The following is an 18,852-nucleotide window of genomic DNA, read 5'->3' as shown; positions in this document are numbered from 1 at the left end:
TGTAGGCAGCAAAGCAAACTTGGAAACAGAGAGAGCTGGCTCGCTTTTGATTCATCTCCCTGCCAAATGCCTAAGGGTTGCTTCCAGCCTTTGAGTGTCTGCACTTCGGGAATTTTCAATCAGTTCTCAGGCAGCAACGCTGGTTGCGGCTGATTTGCTCAAGGCCAAGAAAAATATCTGTTCCTTTCTTTTTTCTCTTTAACATGAGCAACTTTGTTTTCGCAGCAAAACCCACCCATAATTCTCATCTCTGGCTTTTTCTCATCCAGGGCTAGTGAAGGCAGAGCGCTTGGCCAGGAGAAAATTAAGCTGAGTGGTTAGGACCATCCTCTTTAGAACTGTGGTTGTAGCTGCCAAGGAGTAGCCAACAAGCACCAGATTTATGTGCACTTTGAAAGAAGCACCTTTACCATTGGCTTTTTGAGCGGCGCTGTCGCTAGGGAGCGAGCACGAGCACCGCCTCGGGAGCAGCTTGGGTGCTGGTTCCTGGCAGCCAGGAGCAAGGCGCACTCTGTGGCGCGCTCTGGGCGGCTCCGCGCGCTGTCGCCCCTGCGGCCCATGCTGTCCCTGGCTTGGCTAGCGGAGGCGCTGCACAGATACTCGCCTTTGGCCATAGGCTCCTGCTGCTGCTGCCGCCCAGAGGACAGACCAGCCTCTGCCCGCGATTTCCCCTCAGCAGCGGCGCTGCAGAGAGCGGGTGGGCTGCAGAATGCGATGTAGTTTTCCCATCGCCTCGGAGTTGTCTGAGTTGGCAGAGCCTCGCCCGGGTTCCCTGAGCCCTGCTCCCTTCGAGCTCGCTGCTCAGTAGGTTGCTAACCATTGTTGTGCCAGAAAGCCCAGGCTCCTTAGCTTCTGTCCTGGGTCCATCCAGGGGCAGAGTAGGGTTGTCCCCAGCCGAGGCTCACTGTCTTCTCTCTGCTGACCCATCTGTTTCCCCATGGCGTCTCGTCAACAAACCCGAATCCAAGCTTACCTGGAGAAAAACAAGATCGGTCCTCTGTTTGAGGTAAGGAGCCTTGGTGGGGAATGGTCCTGCTCTCTTTGGTGGTGGTGGTGGTGCAGAAATAAAATCAGAATTTCCTTAAGCGAAGGTAGGATGGCTGAGCAAATGAGCGGGAGAGGGAGCACTGTCCCGCTAGGTGTTCTGGAAACTGGCCCAGCTGGCACTTGGCCAGTTACCTGGACACTGACAGGTGAGCTCTGGAGGGCCCAACTTCAGCCTAACAGGACAATTGGAGCCATCTGACTGTCTTGCATCTAGTAGGCAGGGCTTAGACAGGGTGGGACAAGCAATCCGGATGTACATCTTCACACACACACACACACACACACACACGCCCGGTATTCACACTATCTTGCATGTTAAATTTTCTTCATTTAAATATGGGCAGTAGTATAACCTGGAAAGGTGGAAGAGTTGCCCTGCTGGAGAAAAAAATATATATATTAAAGCTAGTCCGTTGGGAAACACATTGGACTGTGGCTGAAACTAGAGCCTTTCGCACCAGCTCTCAGAGGTGGAAAGGAGCAGAGAAGGGTTTTAGGAAAACATGTCTATTTCCTGAGGACACTGTCTTGAGATGTTTTCTTTCGCCTTCAAATAATTAATGACAAAAACACATTGAAGGAAAAAGAGCGAAGCAAGAGGGAAAATCTGACCTAGGGACAGAAAGCAGGCACCACCTAAGTGCTAAGTGTCAGCAGGTTGTCAGAGCACTGGCTAGATGCTGGCGAGTTGTGGAGTGCCAGGTACTCAAATGGCCAAGCTCTCTTGGGAGGGATGCCTGAGGCTCCTTACTCTGCAGTCCACTCTCCTATGACCTCCTTCCCGCACACACCTAAAAAGCAGCTGCCTGTATCTTAGGCTGAAGAGATAGGGAGAAAGAGGAAGAGGATGTGTTAGTGATCTGCGACTGGGGCAGCTTCTTGGAGACTAGAGCCGCAGCAGAGATCTGCAGACAGACAGGAGCGGGGTGGGGATTCATGCCTCTGTTTGAAAGGGCTCATGGGGGGGGGCGCACAAAAAGGTCTTTTTCTCTGGGGAGGACAGGTTTCCAATAACTAAGTTTTTCCAAGTTTTTCTGCCCAACCTTAACTTAATGTGGTAAAATTTCGAAAAGTTGGAGAGTTGTTTCAATGAAAGCTCTGTTAAAGGGGCCACAAATTCTTACGGGTCTCTTAATTTTTAGTTCATTTCAAAATGACAGCAAAGGAAATTTTGCTTCTGCTGAATCCTTACCTAGGCCATCAGCAGCCTGTCTTATTCCTGGTGTAATGATTATAAATTACTCACAGCCTTACATAAGGAAAACACAGAAAGGTAGACACAAACTGTCAAATGGTATATGAATTGCATCAAAATAATAAAATGAATGCATTTCGACTGTACGTGTTGGCTTCATTCCTGGAATATAAAACACAATTAGCCAAGGGAAAAAAAATAAGTGAATTGTTTTTAATACATCCCTTCTCACTTAAATTATTTTTAAACTCCCATCGTTCTTTCCAAGTGACAATAATGGAATTAACTTTCTCCATAATTAGGAAGTAAGCTTGGCTTGATATTTATTAGCAGTCTCCTCCCCTTTAATGCTCAGCAGCTAATTTCTCTCTGAAGAGTTTTAAGTGACAAAGAAAATTACTTCATGAAAGCTTTAGATCTCCTCACCCAAACCAACAAAATTCTATGCTTTGTACTTTACTGGATGCTCATTACATAATCCCCACTAGCTTGGATCGAAGTGATGAGTAGTTAATTTTAAGGATTGATTTGAACTTTCCGTAACTGAAGGGAGAAAAGCAGATAGGAAGTTCTCGTCTGCGCAGAGCGGAGTGGGTGCCGGTACTTGGGCAGTGACCGTGATAGAGCCTGGCTCTGAGAAGAGATTTGGCCAATTTCACCCATTTGGGATCTCAGACCAATTTATGGTCTATTTCTCCTCAAATTACAGTCAATGCAGAAGTCAGATGTGGTGGCCGAACCCGCTGTGCTAGCGCACCTGTTGGGCTGTGGAAAGAAGCACAGTCTCCAGTTCAGTCTGAGCTACAGAGTGAATTAAAAAAAATAAAGTCTGAGCCGTAGATAAGTACATATCACAAAGACAACAAACCCCAAACTACCAATCAAAAACACAAAACCAGCCCAGAAGTTTCATCTATGAGATGGATATTGGTGATATAAAATTCCTGTGACTCAGTGATTCTCAGTGACTGATTTGGAAGCTCAGAGGAGACCTCCTCTCTCTCGGGTCTGGAAGAGAGAACTACTGCAATAGATTGCTGGTATTCATGAACCAGAATATAAGAAATGGAAATGTAAGCTAAACATTTCTTTTAAGAAAGTACAATTTAAAATAGGCCGCAGTCATGACTATCACCCCCCACTGTGTTGAGTGGAGGTCCGAGGGTTAGTGATACAGGCGTCTTCAGTGGCCAAAATGTGCACTGAGAGTATGTCCCACTGTGCGATTTGTATGGGAGGAATATTTTAAACCCTCCATTTTAAAAATAGTGAAACACTTTAAAGGGAGCTTATTAAAGTTACTTTAAAAATGTCAAATAGGAAAGATAACCTCCCCTCTAGGATTGAGAATGGCTGAATTTTTCGGAATTTTTAAAAGACTATCTAGCCATGGCTGTGCTGGTTAGAACTTTCTATACAGGCCACCCTGGGCTTATAGAGATCTACCTGCCTCTGTCTCCCAAATGCTGGAAAATTAAAGGTGTGCATCACTACACCAGGCTTAATTTTTTTAAAAAAAAAAGTTCCATAAAATTTCTGTATTTAGTTTATTTCTTAGTTATGGGTGTTATCACTAATACTGTGTCATTAGTGATACTTAAAAATTGCTTTGTACACCACAATCAAAATAAATTGAGACTAACTTTGATTTCAGGTGATCTAGGAACACACATTTAAACTACCTTTAAATATGAATTAAAATAGTTTGAAGCATTACAAAGCCATGCCGAAAAAACACTGCATAAGTATTCTGGGTGATGACATTTTAGAAGAGTACAAACACACATAAGATGAAAATGACTCGCACTCCACAAACGCTAAGATTTATGTAGCGTATAATAGTTTCAGTTTCCCTTTGGCTTATTAAAGGCAGGTGAGCAGAGCTGAGCCTGGGCGTTTGGTTTACAGGAAGGAGTGGTTCACAGAGTTGTGATACAGCAGAAGTATGACTTGATCACTTTCCAATTGACATCGAAGTTCTTAACTGACAAGGTGTAAATGGCTCCTGTTCCACCAAAGTGGAGTCGTGCTATAACATATGGAAAATATGTGCTGTGAAAACAGACCTCAAGGCCAGAAGTTAATAGCTTAAAAATAATTCAGCACTTGAGTTGTCTGGCAAATACCTGCTTAGAGAATTAAAATGGATCCTTTGTCTTTAACAGAAATCATTTAATTTAGTTCATGAGCCATTATATGGTGTGGATCATCAAAGTTTCTTTTTCCATACAAAGAAGTATGCAAATTTTTAGATTTTTTTCATTCCCATAAACTATACAGAGAAATTATTAACTGGATACTGGTTGGAAAGCTCCTCAAGATAGCATGTATATTGATCCTGGCTCACATGAGAGTATGGTATCCTGAGCTACTTGTTGTTGACAGTGATGCATTTTCATAGAAACTTTAAGTGTATGTGCATGCTGACTATGTGGTCAACCAAAGTCACTATATTTCTTTAAGTGTGGTTTAACTCTCTCCAAGTAGAATGGAGTCACATTCTTATCATGTTTGTGGTTCAGTGTTGTACTACTCACATAACTTACATTTTTATGAGCCGATTTGCTGCCCACAGGGTGAGTTGAACTCATAGCTAGATCTGGGGCATCCCCAGACCCATCTAGATACATTATGCTGCAGTGACACTTGCTCATCTCTGCTACCTACACATCTGAAAGCTCAGAATCCAGTCTGCCTCCATCTTTCCCTAGCTCATGACTATCCTTTCTTCCTGAAAAGACAATAGTCCTCTCTTTGATATCATTAGAGAGCATTCCTGGATGTGGGGTTGGTACACGGGGTGACAGCTGTGATTGGCATGCAGTAAATAGGGTAAGGAAGGATACTAGTTACTCTCCCTGAGACTCAAGAGCTAAGCTCCATGCCTACCTTATTCTGAAAGATAACTGTAAAACTTGTAATTGTAAAAAGCGTCTTTCTGGGAAGAGGTAATAAAAATGCTACCTTGTTATTTAGAAAGTCTTCACATTAATGATAAGCCAATACATTTTTGGAGTAACGCTTGTCAGAAATTTCTACCCAGTTCTTGAAGTTATAAGGACGTTTCTGGTTTCTAAATTTATATTGGTCTTTGTAATCCTGGAACAGTTAGAGACTCAAAGATGAGGAAAGACATTTATTTTAAGCAAGTTTTCTAAAGTCAAAGTTAATACATTTCTATTGACTTAACCTCGAAATAATCTTTTAAATGGTATCTGACATGCTTTAGATTATTAGCCCATTAATTTTTATCTCTACCTTGTTATGTCTTATTTTCAAATAGTTTATAAGGAAATAAAATGACTCCAAAATGAAATAGTGCTGCGGATGCAGCCCAGTGGGAAAGCACTTGACTTTCATACAAAAGATCTGGACTTAATTGTGGGCACTCCTATTAACAACAACAACAACAACAGATCATAAAAACCAACCAATCTATAATGAGATCAACCAATCTGTAATGAGATCAACCATCTATAATGAGATCTGATGCCCTTTTGTCTAATTCTCTCTTCTATCACAGTACTCATATACATAAATAAACATATCTTTTAAAAAAGAAAAACATGCAAACCAGTTTTCTCACTAGTGAAGACAGTGACCACAGATAAAAAGCATAGAAAAACTTGGATGTTAGAACTGAGTTGCAGGTACCATGTAATCTCATGTCTTTCGATAACAGGTGTAGGCTTCACTTAAGCTAAGGTGTCTGTACCACATTTATATGCTAAGGTGTCTGTGCCACATATTATATCGGTTTACTCTGAGAAGCTAGGAATAACAACACCCAAATAACAATGAGCACACTTGGTACCCAGATAGTGGTATCTACATACTTTCCTTACTAGAATAATTAAGTATTGCTAAAGGAATGGGTGATCCCAGGTTTGATAAGATGAAAGAACTAAGGGTATCTTACATCCGATGTTTAAAGGGTGACAATGCTGTCACAAGGACAGATAAACCAGTTTGAGGAGGCTCCTAAACCAGAGTCACCTGAATTAAGCTAACAGTTTATCATACTGGATAAAATACAATATTTTTTCCACTAAGATTTAATGGAATACAGAATGTTTTTGATTCTTGGGAGAGGAGAAAGAATAACTAGCAGAAAGCCAGTCAGTAACATTCAAAGGAGTAAGTGATTGGGAAAATCGCTACTTCACAATCTAGGCAAGAAAAAACAACCATTGCTGAACTGGTGAGAGAAAGTTGAATGGATGGTAGTAAGACATCACCTATTCCCAACGCATTTTCTGTAGTAATTATAAATGGGAAGGTAACCTTCCAGTATAGAACCCGGCATACACCATTTTCTTCCAACAATAATGTTTCAACCAGCTGGAAGGGGTCTTGTGCACTCTATAGATTGAAATCATGGATAGGAAAGGAGAATCTCTTCAAGGGTTGACCTTAGGCAGTGACCAGTGTTACAGCTAGAAGGTCTGTAAAGAAAGGGTATAATTAAAATATTGCTGAAATACCATTTAGAAATCCAGGGAACAAATGCATAAGTGTGCTGGGGATAAGAAAATGTGCTTAGGTATAGTCTTCATTTCTCTGTCTTTTGCGTGGTGACATCATTGAACCCACAAGTAGTCAAGCCACAGACTCAATGCGGATTTGCACAGTCTCATGAGTCTGTCACTGAATACTTGACTTGAGACTGGGTATGTACTAAGATCAGAGTCGTTTACCACATTTTCACAGCTCACCTAAGGCTGCGCAGTCCCCTGTCCCCTTCCTCAACATATTATGGAGAATTGCTTTCTGCATTGTCTGCCTCCTGCTGGCTGCAGTAAGAAGCTTTTGAAGAGGACATATTCTACAGCACACACACACACACACACACACACACACACACACACTCACACACACACTCCTTTTTATTATTGGATATTTTATTTACATTTCAGATGTTATCCCCTTACCCCATTTCTCCCCTCTCCCGCACAGGAACCCCCTATCCCATCCCCCCTCCTCCTGCTTCTATGAGGATATGTCCTGACCTATCCCCCAACTCCCACCTCCCCACCCTTGAGTTTCCCCACACACAGCGTCCAGCCTTCATGGGACCAAGGATCTCCCCTCCCACCCATACCTGACAGGACCATCTTCCCTTGCATATACAGCTGGAGCCATGGGTCTCTCCTTAAGTGTTCCCAGGCTGGTGGTTTAGACCCTGTGGGCTCTGGTTGGTTGGTATTGTTGCTCTCCTCATGGGGTCGCAAATCCTTTCAACTCCTTCAGTCTCCACTCTAACTCCTCCATTGGGAACCCCATGATCAGTTCAATGGTTAGCTGTGAGCATCTGCCTCTGAATATGTCAGACTCTTGCAGACCTCTAAGGAGACAGCTATGTCAGGCTCCTGTCAGCATGCACTTCCTGACATCCACATCAGTGTCTACCTTTGGTGACTGCACATGGAATGGATACCCAGGTGGGATGGTCTCCAGACGGTCCCTCCTTCAGTTTCTGTCCTACACTTTGTGTCCATATTTGCTCCATGGGTATTTATTTTGTTACTACTTCTAAGAAGGACCAAAGCACGCCCACTTGGTCTTCATTCTTCATGAGCTTTATGTGGTCTGTGAGTTGAATCTTGGGTAATTCAAGCTTCTGGGCTTAATTCCAATAATCAGTGAGTGAATACCATGTGTGTTCTTCAAATGCCAGCCCAGACTACTATATCCAGCAAAACTCTCAATCACTATAGATGAAGAAACCAAGGTATTCCATGACAAAACCAAATTTACACAATATCTTCCCATAAACCCAGCACTTCAAAGGATAATTGATGGAAAATGCCAACACAAGGAAGGAAACTACAACCTAGAATAAGCAAGGAAGTAATCTTCCAACAACCCCAAAAGAAGATAGCTACACAAACATAATTCCACCTCTAATAACAAAAATAATAGGTAGCAACAATCATTTTTCCTTAATATCTCTTAACATCAATGGACTCAATTCTCCAATAAAAAGACATAGACTATCAGACTGGATACATAAACAGGACCCAACATTTTGCTACATACAGGAAATGCACTTCAGTGACAAAGACAGACATTACCTCAGATTAAAAGGGTGGTAAACAATTTTCCAAGCAAATGGTCCCAAGAAACAAGCTGGAGTAGCCATTCTAATATCAAATAAAATCGACTTTCAACCAAAAGTAATCAAAAAAGATAAGGAAGGACACTTCATACTCATCAAAGGAAAAATCTACCAAGGTGAACTCTCAATTCTGAACATCTATGCTCCAAATGCAAGGGCACCCACATACATAAAAGAAACTTTACTAAAGTTCAAAACACACATTGCACCTCACACAATAATAGTTGGGGATTTTAACACCCCGCTCTCAGCAATGGACAGATCATGGAAACAGAAACTAAATAGAGACACATTGAAATTAACAGAAGTTATGAACCAAATGGGTTTAACAGATATCTATAGAACATTTCATTCTAAAACAAAAGAATATACCTTGTTCTCAGCACCTCATGGTACCTTCTCCAAAACAGACCATATAATTCGTCATAAAGTAGGCCTCAACAGATACAAAAAGATTGAAATAATTCCTTGCATCTTATCAGATCACCACGAACTAAGGCTGGTCTTTGGTAATGACAAAACCAATGGGAAACCCACACACACAATCTTACACTGAAACTCTGGTGATCAGATGGCAAATGCCCAATTAAAAAATAGATAACTTAAAAAAAAAGGTAGATAACCTGATGAGGCAGCTCATTTAACAGAGCATTACCCCAAATGCATAGATTCTCTGTTAGATCAATCGAAACACATAATCTGGGCATGGTGGTGGACATCTGTAATCCCAGTGCTTAGTAGGTGGATGCAGGCGGATTAATTCAAAATAGTCCTTGACTAAGTGGTGATCTCAAAGCCAGTTTGCAATATATTAGATCTTACCTAAAAACAAACAAACAAACAAACAAACAACAAGATGCAAATTACTGGAAAGAGTCAGACTTTTTGGAATTGTATTATATTAAATATAATGTATTATATATATCATATTTTATCATATATTATCATATATATATGTATATATACATTGGATAAAGTTTTGGATTGGAAATTTGTTTAAATATATCATAATTTAAAAGTACTCTTTAGAGATTAGGATATTTCCCATAAATTTTCAGGTCTATCTATTTTCTTATAATTTTCAAAGTTTCATTTTCTTGTGGCTGAATCAAATTACACTGTGTATGACCTTTGTATGGTCCATTCATCTGCTAATGCACATCTAAGATGATTCTATCACCTTGCTGCTGTGAATAGAGCTGCAATCAACATGGGTAGGCCAGTATCTCTGTAGAGGCTTTCAAGTATTATGGGTAAATTTCACACATTTTCTTTCACACGTGGGCATTGGCTTTCAAGGTATATATATATGTATGTGTGTGAATATACAGTGTGTGTGTGTTTGTGAGTGCATATGTGTATACATGTGTGTACATGTATGTGCATGCGTGTGTATATGTGTGTAAGTATAAACCACGACAATAGACAGAGAGCTATTAGTAGAGAAAAGGTGGTGGGAAAGTGGAGAAAGGCAACAGGACACATATAACCTTAAAGAGGAAAGGAGCTATTAGCTGGGAAGTCAAGGTGTACAGAGAATCAGGGACAAGAGGAAGCTAGGGACAGGAGCATCCACAAGAAAACTATGCTTAAAATACCATAATGAAGCCTTTTATGCTAGTTTAAACAATAAAATATTAATCAACAAAAGAACTAAACATTATGAGTAGTTAAACATATTAATGTAGTTCACTGTGATAGTTCAAACCATAGATACAACGTATAATAATCAAATTCAATTTTTTCTGTCTACCCGTTCTTCACAACCTTTCCAATCTTTGATATGACTGTGCTAGATTAAAATCAACTTTCTTCAGGCTTCCTACACAAAAGAGCAGACATAGTGTGTGTGTGTGTGTGTGTGTGTGTGTGTCTGTGTGTGTGTGTATGTGTGTGTCTGTGTCTGTGTGTGTGTGTCTGTGTGTGTGTGTGTGTGTGTGTAAACAAGCTTTCTTTTGCTGTAGCAATCCCAAGAAGTCTCAAAAAAAAGTGGAAAGGCTTATTTTCACTTACAATTTTTGGAGATTCAAGTTCCCGTTCAGTTGGTCATGTTGCCTTGTGGCTACTGAGAGGTAGTATTGCACAATAGGGGTTACTCACCTCATGGAAGCTAGGGAGTGAAAAAGGATGCAGAAGGGTCCAGAGTCCTATTCACCCCCTCCTCATAACGTATCTAGTGACCCAGCTTCCTGCCAGTAGTCTATATACTTAAAGGTCCCCCTACTGCCCAATGGCAGCACAGGCTAAGATCAAGCCTTCAACACATGGGCCTTTGAGAGACAGCCAAGATCCTTACTATAATAAGGTGCTTGTAAAAGAACTCTTTGAATTAGTAATTTCATTTGTAGGAGTGTGTTGTACAGAAATATGTGCACATGTGCAAAAAGTTTGCAAGATCATGAATTTCAGATTATCTGAAATGGTCAGAGCTTGTAAATAAGCTGAATACCATCTATAGGTATACTCCTATAGACAATAAAATAGATGGGTCAGTTTGAAATCATATTTTGAAACAAATACATCTATTAAAAAATATTAAGATTGATATTCATATGCAGAGTTCACATACTGTTATTAATGTATCTATAATTGTGAGTGAATGAATCTTGCAATACTAGTGTTTCTGTACGGAAGTGAAATATGAAGATTTTATATTAAAACACTTAGAATTAACCTCCTTTTATATGTATAGACACATTTAATGTGAAGAATGGAAAACCGTAGGCTGGCAGTTAGAAACTGGTAAAAGAACTCATGTTTGCCCTTTGTGTACATATAATAATTCCTGAATGAGTGTGGGTTTTCAGTGTCTTTTTAAGGGCAGAAAGATGTGGCCACAGACCCTGTCCTGACTTATATTGATTGTAAAACTTGACAAGATCAAATATCACCTTAGAGACGAATGCCAGGAAATGTTTGTGAAGGATTTTCTACATTAGGCTAATTGTGTTAAGGATTGCTCAAAGCCCCTAAATTATTTGAATGTTCTAAAAATACTCATACATTGCACTTATTTTCCTCAGTGTATCTAATTGTTTGTACATGTATATGTGCACAATGTGTGCATGTCTGTATATTCACATCTGTGTGGGCACATATAAGTACATATATAAATCAGAAGTTAATGTCCAGTAACTTCCTTTATCATTGTTCACTTTATTTTTTTGAGACAGGGTCCTTGGCTCTATCTGGAGCTTGATTACATCTTGCTGAGCTAATTTGTTTGTCCTGAGCACTGGGAATCTCCTGTTTCTGCCTCCCTAGTACTGGGATTACAGAGTGGCCTCTTCTTTATATATTTTGGATATTAGCTTTATAGCAGATGTCAAGTTGGTAAAAATACTTTCACATTCTGTAGGCTGCCACTTTGACCAAATAATGACGTCCTTTGGATTACGAAAGCTTCTCAGTTTTATGAGGTCCAATTCACTAATTGCTTATTTTAGTGCCTGAACTAATGGTGTTCTGTTTTTTTTTTTAAATGAGTTGAAGGCTACTCCCTGCTTTCCCTTCTATTAGGTCTAGTATATTTGGCTTTATGTTGGGGTCCTTGATCCACAGAGTTGAGTTTTGTGTGTGGTGATAAGTATGCTTCTATTTATGTTCTTCTACATGCAGACATCCAGCTTGAACCTTTTTTGAAGATGCTGTCTTTTTTGCCAGTGTGTTTTTCTTCCTTCTTTATAAAAAATTAGATTTCCATAGGCATATGGATTTTTCTGAGTCTTCAGTTTGATTCTATTCATCAACATGTTTATTTTTGTTTCAATGCCATGCTGTTTTCATTACTATAACTCTGTAGTAGGAATTAAAGTTCAGGGTCATGGTTGCTCCAACTGATACGTTATTATTCTGGTTTTAACTATTCTACTTTTTTGTGTGTGTATTTTTAAGATTCATGAACAATTGTGTTGGAATTTTGATGGGGTTACATTGAATCTGTTGGTCAATACTACTGATTCACCTCTTTGTTTCATTGATTCTTTGTATTGTTTTTGTTGTCATTGTTGTTTGTTTGTTTCTATTTTATTGTTTTCAGACCAGAGTTTGATCATTTCTAGCCATCTACTCTTTAGGATGTGGTTTCTTCTGTTTTTTTTTTTTCTAGAGATTTCAGGTGTGCTATTAAATTGGTATTATGAGAGGTATCCAAGTTATTTATGTAGGCATTTGGTGCTATAAGCTTGTCACTTCGAACTGCCATCATTGCGTTCCATAAGTCTGGGTATTCTATGTATTCATTTTCATTTAATTCTAGATAGTGTTTAGTTTCTTTCTGAATTTTAACCTTGTACCATTTTTCATTCCATACTGAATTGTTCAGTTTCTATGAGTTTGTAAACTTCCTGTAGTTTCTCTTGTTGTTACTATCCAGTTTTAATCAGAGGAGGTGGAGCAGAGTCTGAGGGAAAGGCCATCCAGAGACTATGCCACCTAGGGATCCATCCCATCTGCAGACACCAAACCCAGACACTGTTGCTGATGCCAAGAAGAGCTTGCTGACAGGATCCTGGTATAGCTGTCCCTTAAGAGGCTCTACCAGAGCCTGACCAATACAGATGAGGATGCGTGCAGCCAAACAGTGTGGAGACCTCAATGAAGGAGTCAGGGCAAGGACTGAAGGAGCTGAATGGGTTTTCAACCTCATAGGAAGAACAACAATATCAACCAATCAGACCCCCCAAAGCTTCCAGAGACTAAACCACCAACCATACAGTAAACATCGAGGGATCCATGACTCCAGCTGGATATATAGCAGGGTATTGCCCTATCTGGCATCAGTGGGAGGGGAGTCCCTTGGACCTGTGGAGGTTTGATTCTAGGGCACTGAGGCTGGAATAGGTGGGTGGGGAAGCACCCTCGTAGAGGCAGGAGTGGGGGAGGAGATGGTAGGGTTGTGGAGAGGAAACTTGGAAGGGGGATAACATTTGAAATGTAAATGAAATAACCAATAAAAAATCAGAGGAGGTGGTAGGATAGGATGCAGGGTGTTACTTCATTTTTTAAATATCTCTTGAGGCTTCTTTGTGACTGAGTTTGTATTCTATATTGGAAAAATTTCCATGAGTTGAGTTGCTGAGAAAAACTTATATTCTTTTGTGTTTGGATGAAATGTTCTGAAACATATGTTAAATCCTTTTGCTTTAAAAGATGCTATGTCTAGCATATCTCTGTTCAGTTTTGCCTAAATGAGCTGTTGGTGAGAATAGATATTAATGAGCTGTCTGTTGGTGAGAATAGATATTGAAGCTTACCACTATCTATGTGTGATGGTCAATATGTGATTTAATCTGTAGAAATGTTTCTTTTTCAATCTTGAGTGCTTCTGTGTTTGTGGCACAGATGTTAAGAATTCCAATATTCTCTTTGTGGATTTTTTCCTTAGATGGATAAGCATTGTCCTTCCATATTTCTTCTGATTAGTTTTGGTTTGAAGTCTATTTTGTCAGATAGTACAATGGGTGCAATTGCAAGCTTATTAGGTCCATTTGCTTGGAATATTTTTCTATCCTTCTACTCTGAGGTCAGAATGTTCTTGATGTTAAGATGTGTTTCTTCGTTGCAGTAGAGGGTGGCTTCTATTTTTACACCCATTTCTTTAGTCTGTCCATTTTTTATTGGGAAATTGAGACTGTTGCTGTTGAGAAATATCCAATGACTAGAGACTGTTGATTCCTGTTATTTTGCTGCTGCTACTGTTGTTGTTGTTGTTGTTGTTGCTGCTGCTGCTGTTGCTGCTGGTTGTGATGGTGTGTGTGTATGTATGTGTGTGTGTGCTTCCCTTCTTTTAATTTTGTTGGTGTAAGATTATTTATTCCTCCTCTTTTGATTTTGCTCCTCTTGGATTATTTATTACTTGTGTTTTATAGTTAACTTCTTTGGGTTGGAGTTTTCCTTATAACAAACTTCTTTAAAGCTAGATTTGTAGATATATATGCTTCAATATGTTTTTACCATGGAATATCTTATTTTCTCCATCTATGGTGTTTGAAAGTTTTCCAGGCTATAGTAGTCTCGTTCGGTATCTGTGGCTTCAGTGTCTGTGGCACATGTCTCTAGATCCTGCTGTCTTTAAGAGTTTCTGTTGAGAATTAAGGTGTAATTCTAGTAGATCTGTCATGATATTTTACTTGATCTTTCCCTCTTGCAGCTTTTAACATCCTTTCTTTGTTCTTTATATCTAGTGTTTTGATTATTTTTGTGGTTAGAGGGCTTATTTTATCATCCAGTCTATTTGGTATCCTGAATGCATCTTGTGCCTTGATAGGCATCCCCTTCTCTAGGTTAGGGAAATTTTCTTCTATGATATTTTTGGAAAATATTTCTCTTTCTTTAATCTGGATTTCTTCTCACCTCTATTTATTCTAGTCTTAGATTTGTGCCAGGATTTTGTAAGATTCAACATTCTCTTAGACCAATGTATCCATTTTTTTTTATTGCATCTACTATGCCTGAGATTCTCTCTTGTATTCTTTTATTGATGTTTGCCTCTGTGGTTCCTGTTTGAGTTCCTAAATTTTTTATTTCCAGATTTTTCTCAGTTTGGGTTTTCTATTGATTCTAGTTCTACTTTCAGGTCTTGAAGGTTTTATTTATTTCCTTTCATGCTTTGTGTTTTTATAGATTTCCTTAAAGGATTTAATCATTTGTTCTTTATGAACCTCTATTACAGTATAAAAGGCTGCTTAAAGTCTTTTTCTTGTCCCTCAGCTATGTTGCAATACTTGTGTCCCAATGGGAAGGGTTGGTGGGCTCTAGTATAGATATATTGTCCTGAGCATTATTGGTTGTGTTTTTACATTGGAGTCTAAGCATCTGGGTTTGGGAAGATTGTAATTCTAGGTGCTAAAATCTGATCTTGCCTTTGTTGAGCATACGTTTCATTCCTTGTGTCTATAGAAAATGCTAGGACAGCCAGAGTGCCCTCAAGTGATTATGTTCTCATACATCCAAAGTATCTTTAAATCTCAGTTTCCTGTTTATATACCTGGCCAATTTTCATACATCAATATGTTTCATGGTTGAAATTCTAAAAATAAAAATTTCTTCCTTAAAATGCAGATTCAGAGACAATATTTAAAGAAATATTCTACGGAACTGGGAATGCAACTGGAAATAATAGAGTGGCTCCTCTTACTATTGCTTTTTCTAGATGGTGTTGGCACAAATCAAATGACTCTTATTCAAAAGATCTAACCTATCTTCTTCCATAGCTAGAGCGCTACACCTAACATATTGGTAGTTTTAAGTTGAAAGTTGTTTTTCTTACATAAAAATAATGAGAAATTTCACTTTGAAGTATAATAAGAGGTACATTGAAGGGTCTGAATCTTCAGATTATGCCCTTGTTTAAACCTACTGATTTAAGTTCATCATAGCAAGCCACATTACATTAAAGATGGATTTGATTTGTCTGTACATTTGAGACATTATCTTGAATTGGGTGCTTTTTGCCTCTACGAATTATCTCTAGAGAATCTGGTATTGTTTTATGTTTCTTACATTCCTCCTGGTTTTACCCAAGTTGTAACAGTCCTCTTAGCACTACCTTAAGTGACAATTAAAAATAGACACATGTACCAGGCAGAGACTATTACTGTATTGTACCTAACAGGTTTATTGAGCAATTCTTCAGTATCCTGCCTCTCAGCATTATAGTGAAGATATGAATCACAATACTCTAACTTCATACAGATTAGCCTTCCTTATGGAAGCTTTAAGCCTCTCCATAATTTCACAAAAACAGTTTCCGCATTTGTAGGACTATTTTCAGCCTAACCCTCATAGCACATTCCGCTTTGACCTTGAAGTCTGCTATGGCTGGCAGCCTTCCACTTATACAGATTGTAAGAGATAGAAGATGGATTAGCATCATTAAGATTCTCAATAGTTGAGTTTTAAGAAATTATATTCTAAGAAAAATTCAAGGGTCTCATGTACATTAACTTCCAAGTCGTTAAAAGATGTATTTTTGGGTGAAGCTAGTTGAGCAAGGACCTGGATATCCATTATCTCTCTGCAAGTCTGCCCTGTGAGGAGTTGCATTCATCAGACTATACACCAGAAAAAGTAGTGATAATCACTATAAGAATCAGATCAGTGAAACTGCTTTGCTTTGGTGGGATATGGATGGTATGGAGGGACATTGCCATTGCATTAGGAGGTATCTTTTATAGGAACTACTGGGTTATTTCAAAAGTAGTTATTAAACATTTTGAAATGCTAAGTACCATTTTATCACTCCCTACCCATGCTGGTCTTGGAAAATCCAGAGCTCAGCCATAGCCAAATTATAGGTCATTATCATGAACATTTTTTCTCAGATTGCCTTTATATTGTTTCAGTTTCTCATTTTCACTCCACTTTTATTTAGTACTGCTTGATAATTTATGTTCTTTTGGGCAATATCATGTTATTTTAAAGCACACACATGTGTTACTACTGTCTGTATATATACATATATATGTATATATACTTTTTATGGAAAGAGTATAGAGTAATGCACCTCTATTCTAAATAAATTTGGGCATTATGGGCTGTAATACATTTCTAGGAACATTCATTGATTGCCTCCATCTCCTTTGTCCAATAGGGATTTACCTGTCACTGTCTGTCAGGGTTAGTCATCTGAGCCATGTAGAAAACGCTGCATGAAACTCAAGGTTTGGGAACTTAGAACTTCTGCATGAACTTAGACATTGTCCTCCAAAATGGATCTGGCTCTGTTTGGACATTCAGACTGAAATCAGAGCCTCATTCATTGCCTGACAGAGTCTCAATCTTGACAATGTCGAGTCACTATCTATCATGACACATGACATGGGTTTCCTTTCACCACAGTACTTGTCAATCAGCTTTTTCCTCTGACAAAGCATGAGGCATACTAGTTAGATTCCTATAAGTATCTATGCTTTTGCTGGGGGGTAGTACTTATTTTAAAAATTAACCAAAATTACATACTCATTTCTTACATAAAAAAATTAAATAAGCATTTCCTGTGGTGGGATATAATAGCACCATTGTAAGTGGAGGAGACTTCATTGAAGTGTATCACCACTGTGTAAGCCACCACAGAAAATGGAAATGAAGAGTGATTTCTAGCACATCTACGATATTCTAGGCTAGTAGTCTGGCTTCTCCACCTATGTACCTCATCCAGATTTCTAAGCACAGTGTCTTGCTTCACACAGCTTTTGTTGTTGCAAAGACACCATGTTAGATCATTTGTTCTCCTAGAGGCCCTAGAGACTGATACTCGGATACTGCATTTGCATGTGATCTCTGAATTTATTTTCAATTTAAACATCACTGACGAGTTTTGACAGCAAGTAGAGGAAAGCTCTAACTCAGCAGCCCAGCAGGACAAACCACAAGTATGAGCTCAGGAGTAGGCAGGATAGAGATGAACATCAGTCAGGTGAGGAAAGTGTTGCTACCCAGAAAGGAGGATTGGATGAGTTAGAGTTTTCAAGTACTGTGCTCCTTTCTTTAAAGCATCACTTTAAAGAGATCAATGATATTGGTGGTGTGTGCAGCTTGGTGCCACAAAGCTTCACATCACCTTATCCTGTATCTTAATTTGTTATAGGACTACCTCACATGAACTACAGGAGGCAGAAAGGGTCATGGAGCCTGAGACAGCTTCACTAAGGCATCAGAAACCCTCTGTGGAATATCTTCTCTTCACAGTTGTCTCATTTGGACATGCTCATGGTCAAGCTAGAATCTATACAAGTGTTAACTTGTCAGTGTGCTAATGTAACAATTATTTTTGAGACAATAGTTTTTGAAGGAGTCTTCTGAGTAGATCAATTTGAATGTGCCTTGAACTCAAAAATGACAAAAAAAGAAAGCACAAAGAAAAGATGTTCTGCTTTCCTTACATCTGTGCTTCATCTGTGGCTTAAAAATTCTTCCCAGGGTGCAGTTGTCTTCCTCTTCTCTCGTCCTTCTTCCTGGTACATTAGCAAACATCTCATTCAATTCTTTTAATGCTTTTTGCACCAATTGCTCTTTTCCTTATGATTATTAGGTTAGTCCTGGAAGCATCATATCACTCTGCTCCAATTTATTCGACTTGTACTTGATGCAGTAGCCATTCTAATTTGAAATATTTATCATGATGTTCTCTATCAAAAAATTAACACATACTGTGTTTTCCCTCCCTATGGCTGTGCTTTCTGAACAGCTCAGCAGTAGGCATGTGTCACTTGACCATGTGCCAATAACTGTGGATAAAATGCAAAGTTCGTGTAGATTGTAAGCAGCATCAAATCTCACAGAACTTTCATGCTTGCATTTGTATTAATTTTAGCTCTGCCTCCTTATCCAGGAGGATGAATCCACAGCTCTGGGCCACTCAGCCTTTGAGAGCTTGAAATGCTGAAAGATAAGCAGAATTCTAAACTAGGGTGGTGTTTGAGGTCTTGCAGTCTCCTGGGCCACACTTTTCATTGTCTGCTTATTGCTTTCCTCCTGTGTTAACTGGGTC

General features: G+C 39.2%; 1 protein-coding gene across 4 annotated transcripts in view; it reads left to right on the top strand.

Moving 5' to 3' along the window:
- The first annotated feature begins 489 nt into the window (after nt 1–489).
- CUNH8orf34 (chromosome unknown C8orf34 homolog) overlaps nt 490–18,852 on the top strand; it is a 394,342-nt gene continuing 375,979 nt past the window's right edge. For 2 of the 4 annotated variants that reach the window (XM_028770080.1, XM_028770086.1), the window contains exon 1: nt 923–1,006. In XM_028770080.1, the coding sequence (XP_028625913.1) occupies nt 938–1,006 (69 nt within the window). In that variant the 5' untranslated portion in view covers nt 923–937. Of the gene's footprint in view, nt 1,007–18,852 lie in introns of all 4 variants that reach the window. The other 2 variants (XM_028770071.1, XM_028770076.1) reach the window with 2 other exon arrangements.

This window comes from Grammomys surdaster, unplaced genomic scaffold, assembly GCF_004785775.1.
Source record: "Grammomys surdaster isolate TR1022 unplaced genomic scaffold, NIH_TR_1.0 64, whole genome shotgun sequence".
Lineage (NCBI taxonomy): Eukaryota > Metazoa > Chordata > Mammalia > Rodentia > Muridae > Grammomys > Grammomys surdaster.
This window is presented reverse-complemented; position numbering and strand designations above follow the sequence as displayed.